Source organism: Otolemur garnettii, unplaced genomic scaffold (assembly GCF_000181295.1).
Source record: "Otolemur garnettii isolate 467f Iridium unplaced genomic scaffold, OtoGar3 scaffold00128, whole genome shotgun sequence".
Classification (NCBI taxonomy): domain Eukaryota; kingdom Metazoa; phylum Chordata; class Mammalia; order Primates; family Galagidae; genus Otolemur; species Otolemur garnettii.
This window is the reverse complement of record NW_003852523.1, coordinates 748,906-756,162: the sequence shown is the minus strand read 5'-3', so window position 1 is coordinate 756,162 and position 7,257 is coordinate 748,906. Positions and strand designations below refer to the sequence as shown.

Here is a 7,257-nt window from a genome sequence, read left to right as displayed (position 1 = left end):
GAGCCTTGTCATATATACCCCACCCTGCGTGAATGATGACAGGTACGCTCAGCATGACCCTTGGTGTGTATACCCCGCCCTGCGTGAGCAATGACAGGTACACTCGGGGTGAGCCTTGTCATATATACCCCACCCTGTGTGAGTGATGACAGGTACGCTCAGGGTGAGCCTCAGTATATATACCCCACCCTGCGTGAATGATGACAGATACGCTCAGCATGACCCTTGGTCTGTATACCCTGCCCTGCGTGAGCTATGACAGGTACACTCAGCACGAGCCTGCCCACTGTGCCTCACCCAGGGTCCTCTTCTTGCCTTGCAGTTTTACGGGAGCCCTATACAGTCCGTGTGGAGGACCAGAAAACCATGAGAGGCAATGTCGCGGTCTTCAAGTGCATTATCCCCTCCTCGGTGGAGGCGTACATCACTGTCATCTCATGGGAGAAAGACACTGTTTCACTTGTCTCAGGTAGGCATTGCGTCTCCCCTGCAAGGTGCCGGGCTTACCTTCCAAAAAGGGGGTTTCAGTGGAGGAATCGGGTTTCCATCTATGTATCCATTATGATTAAGAATTGGTTTCCTAAAGGTTGATGCTGTTTTATAAATAAACCTGATACAAGGCTTGTATATTGGTTTACAATGGCTCAATTTGGATATGCTTGGCAAATTGACTGCTAGATACATATGTGTTACTCGTGGTATAAATATGGCCATTATGTTAATTTCTAGGAGGAAATGATGGTTTTACTTCTGCTTCTAAAAACTAAGTCATGTTGTGTGTCTGTGAAAGACCTCCTGGGTACACATGACTGATACTCTGAAACAACGGAAGCTCCATCCCAGGCCCTTTTAGCCATTTCTAATGTTTTAAGAGTTATGTTGCTATCTCTGACCTTTCTCTCTCTCTCTCTCATTATTCCAGACATTCTTATAAGAGACTTAAATATTAATACATTGAAATTATTATGCCAGTATGATACTTTATATAATTCATTTTTTTTAAAGGCTAAGAAAGTAAATGAACAATGTTAAAGGAAATTAGAAAGAAAAGTAAGGGAGAATGATGTGCTAGAACAAATTATAAAGTAATAGTAATGAAAGTTGTGTGACAGCAGCTTAAAAAGAGATTGAACACAGAGACTCAATACTCACGACTAGCTCCAGACTGACCTGTTTCGTGAAGATTCTGTGAAGAATACATAGTCAGCACTGAAATATTTATTTGCACATGAGTAATTTCTTGGTTTATATTTGGCATCCAGAAAAAATGAGATTTAAATTTAACCCTAATAAATGGGGTTCTTTGTTTCTGATGGTATTGAAGTTGGTTTCTTGCTCGGCACTTTGACCTGGGGTGGTCACTGTCGGCGTGGTGCTTGGTTTCCTGTTTTACACATCCCAGGAGAGGACGGTAGCATCTCTGAAAATGTGTTGGATGCTTTGGGGAGAGAACTGTGGTGAGCATCGTCTGTGTTCTCAGGTGGGGTGTGAATAGTCACTTTTCTCTCTGAGTCTCCAGGCACTCAGGTGTGAGCATGAACACACACACACACACACACACACACACACACAACATGAATTTTAACGTAATTCTTGATGAAGCAACATTTTATCAACTTACAGAGAGAAGAATTTGGAATTTAATACTCATGGTGCCATCGTGTTTTGTTTTTCAGCTTATTGGTTAGCTGGAGAGTCTAGGTTACTGTACTGGAAAGACTAGAAGCCAATTTAAAAGATCCAAATCAAAACTGAAATGTTTTGTCATTAAAGCATGTTAAAGGAATCTGGGTGTAACAGACTGTTACATGTAATGGAAGCTTTTAGTTTTTTTTAATATTGTCTTTATACTGAATTCTGAACCCCTCATACTTTAATGAATAATAAATTCCTTGCTGTGTTGATTAATCTTTATAATGTGTTAACTTAGAATATTGAAAACAGTAAGCTTAAGACCTGCAATAATCAGAATAGAGATTTGCCTGTATACAATTTGCTAAATCTCAAAGTTCAATGATCTTAATCTTTCCTCAGGGTCCATTTTAATGACAGGTACAGAGATTTGATAACAGTCATCTAAGCTTAGTAAGAGGGTCCTCAAAGTTATATGGTGAGGGAGGGGGAGAATTGGGGCTGTATTTTCTTTTTCTTTTTTTTTTTTTTTTCAGTTTTTGGCCGGGGCTGGGTTTGAACCCAACACCTCCAGTATATGGGGCCAGCGCCCTACTCCTTTGAGCCACGGGCACCACCCTCGGGCTATATTTTTAATCCCCCAAACTCAGGAGCCCAAGCCAATGGAGGCCCCCCATCTTATAAAACTGCCATCCAAACTCACAGCCTCAGGGGTTGCCCTGGCAGAAGTGTGAGAGAATCTCCAGCCTTCTCCCACCATTTCCCTTGGAGTCGGCACATGTCATTTCTGTTCACATTTCATTGGCCAAAGGAAGTCTCAGGGCCAGGTCTGATTTCCATGGGGCATGTGCCTGAAAGGAGGGGAGAACAAGAAATGGTTCTTCTTAGACCTGCAATAGGACTGCAGGAATCAGAATAGAGATTTACCTGCATACAATTATAAGACAAGGTTTAAATTTAACCCTAAGAAATGGAGGTTAAAGGAATCTGGGGTGTAACAGACTGTTACATGTAATGGAAGCTTTTAGTTTTTTAAAAATATTGTCTTTACACTGAATTCTGAACCCCTCATACTTCAGTGAATAATAAATTCCTTGCTGTTATGTTGATTAATCTCCACAATGTGTTGACTTAGAATATTGAAAACAGTAAGCTTAAGACCTGAAATAGGACTGGAGAATCCAAGGATTTACCTAGGTGATAGGATCTACCTGAGTGGGAAATGGGAATGTTTGCCGGAAAGGTTTATATACTCACACGAGTCTATCTAACTAGGGTAATGTGTGTTCTGTTTTATGGACACCTTTAATTAGACCCATGTGTAGGGGTTACCTTTTTGTGATCTATGTGAGTAGACTTTATTTTTTCTTCATTCCAATGTGAACCTAATTAAATAGAAAAAGGAATTTTTGTATCTGGCAGGTGGAGGGGATGCTGGCATAGAGAATGTGCAGTTTGTGTCTTGTTGGTGGGACCATGAGCTCCCAGGTCCCTGCCCCAGTCAAGCATTGGAGCTTCATCTTTGGGTAAAATTTTAAAAGCTACCACATGTGTCCTGGCTAAGCACTTGGCTTCTTTTTCTCTTCTTTACAATCACATCTAGAAAACAAATACAGCACAAGTGTTGATCTTACCGAGGAACACATCAGAAGCAAGGTCTGTTTGTAAGTAATCCAGAGAGAGGCAGAGGGAGGGATTGAGATTTTATTCAATCTGAATCTATTAGAACTATAATTAAAAATGACCTTGTAAATGACAGCAGGGCCCCGAATAGTGTCACAATCTGTAAGCAGAAGTCTGGAAGCTGAGCCTTATAATACAACTTGCAGCTGCTCCCTGCCTCAGCTGGACCATGTTCCTGGTATCTGAACTCCACCCATCAAAACTTCCAGGGAAGGAGGTCAGGGAGTCACTGGAGGTGACAGATGGTTAAAAACATTGGGAATCTTAATAAATAAATTTTTAGATGTTTAAGTGGAGCAGGATTATGTTTCTCTTTGGTGGCCAGGACAGGGCACAGGGGAGAGCGGAGGTCAGCCTTCCTCTGTCATCTACCTGAGTGGCGGGCTGAGCGGGGCACTGAGAGGAGGCCCTGGGACCTCCCTTTTCTGTGCTTGCTGAGCTGCTAAGGGGAAGCGCTGGAGACTCTGGGCTTCTGGGGATGAGCAGCACAGAGGCCCAGGAATGGGGGCCTTTTCTGAATTAGCCCTGAGCTCTGAGAAAGACATCCTGACAGCTGTAGGCACAGCAGAGGATCTGGAAAAGGTTGATTGGCCTCTGCTTTGTAAATGAAGCGATAGACCCTGTGTCTCCTCTTGAGCTAGTTCAGATTTATTCCTAGGTATGGTCAGCACCCAGCGTATTACAGAGACGTCTCAGCCTGCTGGGATCTGGTGGGAACTTGTCCCTTACTTTAGTTGTGAATTCTCCCTATGGAGAAAAGCTGCTGACTCAGCCATGAGATCTTGACTGTGTGTGGATCCCCGCCCGGCACAGTGAGCTTGGGGCTGGTGCAGGGGAGGGCAGCTGGCTAAGGACAGCTGGGAGATGGGGAATAGGCTGTGGCCCGTGCTGGGCAGGAAGCTGCTTGCTCAGAGTGGGGCTTGGCTGTCCCAGATCTTGGGTGCTCAGCCTGGAGGGTCAGGAGCATCCCTGGAGGTGGCCAGGACAGCAAAGGCCTGCTTTGAACAGATGAATGAGAATCTCTAGGCCAGGGACTCTGAAAATCTTGGCTAGGGTAAACAGATATTTTTTTCTATATATTTTTTTCAACCCAAAAAATAATTACAAATTTTAGTGGTTTCCTATAAAAATGAACAAATGGTTTCTATTAGCATGTCTTACTGCTGTTTTGTCTTTTATCTTTGTTAAGCGACTGGGTTGCTTACCCAGTCTTGTCAGGGCAAGAAGTATCTGCACAGATCCTGGTGGTGGCTTCCCCGAGCCTATTACCATTTAGGTCCGGCACTCACTTCTTCCTGGGGGGTGGGGGAGCTTCAGTCCACCTGCACATGGACTCAGGAGTCAAGTCCCGCACCTCTGTCACAGGAGGTCACAAGGGCGCCGATATCAAGGGCATAGGTGAGCTCAGCTGTTGTGAGTGATCTTTGAAAGAACACTCCAGCAGCCAGAAAGTGGGAGACTCGTAGTCCCCCAAAGGAAGAAAAGGTCCTACTGTCTGATGCTCCTCCACTGCCTTGCTTGCGCCCTTCCTGTGTGGTTACCCTTCACCTGGGGACTCTGGCAGGATGGATGACAGCGAGCACACTGCTGAGAGAAGGCCCCGAGGGACAGGCGCACCCCGCCATCCAGTGGGCAGTTAGCATGCACGTCCTGACCTACTGGCTTCTTACTTCACTCAAGCGGGCCAGGAAAGCCAACAGCCTCGATGTGTCTCTGTGAGTTTTAGACGTCCTTATCCCTTCTTTTCTTGCTTCAAGCCACAGTGAAAGCCTTTTAAAACATCAGAAAATTAATGTTGCCCAATAAAAGCAGAGTAGTGTGGATAGCAGTGTGCTCTGGGGGTGACTGCTGATGCTGAGATACTCAGCCACCGTCCTGCCAGGGAACAATGATGCCAGCTGTGTGTTCGGGTTTCCCTTGACGGCCTGTTGTGAGTTTCTTCCCGATTAGGGTCGCACAATAAGCGAGCCCAGGGTTCTGTTTCTGTTTCTTCTGATAAAATTGTGAGTATCTCACCAGGGATTCAGCTACATTAACATCAAAGACACAGCCCAAGGGTAACCGGATTTGGAAAATGGAAAAAGCAAACATTTTACTGTTCCCAGAGAAACTGCCTCCCTCTTTAGCGCTGGCCCAATTTTTTGTTACGTTATTTCCTATCTGAATACCTCTATTACTGTTGACTCATGGATAATTTTATCTCTTAAGATCAATGAACGCAGGTCCAAGGATGATTATCTTTTTCGATGTGTTTTGAGGAAAAGCGAACAATTTTCTGTCCACGTGAAGTATCAAAGGACAGAAGCCTAGTGCTTTATGTGAAACATTTGCCCTGGTTCTCGGGTGCTGTAGTTCTGTCTGGGCACCAGAGATGACACAGGACCTAGGCTTTAAGAAGCAGTCCTTGCCTAGAGCCCCGCAGAGATGGCTTCTGCCTGTAAGGAGTGCGGAGACGTTCCTATGCTGTCGCTGCTGGTGTGTTAGTGCTAAGGCAGACGCCACAGCAACCCACCACACACACACAAGTGATTTTGCTGGGAGAAGTTGGGAAGGTTTCAGAACAGACTGTGATGATTTAAGAAAATCTTCATTTGTAATTTAGAGAGGGGGAAACAATTAAATTATAGATACTGTCAACCAGATTAGGCAAGGTTTTCCCTAAACATGTTTCTGCAAATCCATGCTAATAGCAGATTGGATGCTATCTGGACTGCTTGGAAGACAAAGAGCACAGTTTGGGGGGACATGAGGGTTGTGCTGTCGGGGGGCTGTCAGCACATGTGTGTTCTCCTACTACAGAAGCTGACCTTTCCCTTCTCTAAGGCAATTCTATTTTAATTTCACTGGTAGTCACTGAGCATTTGCAAAGTCGTCTGCTCCTTAGCTGTTCCAGTTGCTACCTTGTTGGGTCCCAGGCCTGCCCTCAAATTGCACAGAGTCACCTGGAAGGCTCATCTTTGATTTCAAAAGAACCAGGGAGTTGCAGAATTAAAGAAGCATTTCTTCAACATTCACCAAATACAGATGCAAGGACCAAGTGGAAATGGAAGAGAAACTTTTAAAATTATCTATCTGTCTATCTATCTATCATCTAATCTTTGACTTATATTGACTTTTGGTAAATAGAAACACTATTTCAAACACTGGAAATCATTCTTAGCACAGTACGTCAACCCCAGGCTGGACTTTGATGGGTGGACAGATGTAGGACTTCTCACCACACCATATTTTTGAGAGTGAGAAAACACAATGTGCTCCACGTGAAGGTGCACAGGAGGTCAGGGCCTTGGGCTTTTTCTATTTCAAACTATTAACTGTGCTATACGGTAAGTCTCTTTCTCACTAGATCAGCACTTACTTGTCACTCCATGGCTGAGAGTAATTAAGTACTGACCATTGACAGCACAGGAGGGGACTGCATGACACTGGGAATGGGCAGGCTCAGTGAGAGGGAGGTCTGCTGGCCACGGGCCTCCCGAGAGAAAGCAGCTCTCTTCTTAAACTTGGGAACCACACGTGGAGTGTGTGTGGCGTGGGCATACGTATGTGGTCTGTGTGTGGAGTGTGTGTGGTGTGGGCATACGTATGTGGTCTATGTGTGGAGTGTGTGTGGCGTGGGCATACGTATGTGGTCTGTGTGTGGCGTGGGCATACGTATGTGGTCTGTGTGTGGAGTGTGTGTGGTGTGGGCATACGTATGTGGTCTGTGTGTGGCGTGGGCATACGTATGTGGTATGTGTGTGGCGTGGGCACACGTATGTGGTATGTGTGTGGAGTGTGTGTGGAGTGGGCATACATATGTGGTCTGTGTGTGGTGTGGGCATACGTATGTGGTGTGTGTGTGTAGTGTGTGTGGTGTGGGCATACGTATGTGGTCTATGTGTGGAGTGTGTGTGGTGTGGGCATACGTATGTGGTCTGTGTATGGAGTGGGCATATTTAT

At 45.1% G+C, this 7,257-nt stretch overlaps 1 protein-coding gene across 1 annotated transcript in view; it reads left to right on the top strand.

The window, feature by feature from the left end:
- The window catches only part of DSCAM (DS cell adhesion molecule), a gene marked incomplete at its 5' end in the record, with an annotated part of 730,460 nt that overhangs the window by 129,502 nt on the left and 593,701 nt on the right, over nt 1–7,257 (top strand). Inside the window, one exon of the mRNA XM_012810262.1 lies at nt 323–469. Within this exon, the coding sequence (XP_012665716.1) occupies nt 323–469 (147 nt within the window). The remainder of the gene's footprint in view (nt 1–322; nt 470–7,257) is intronic.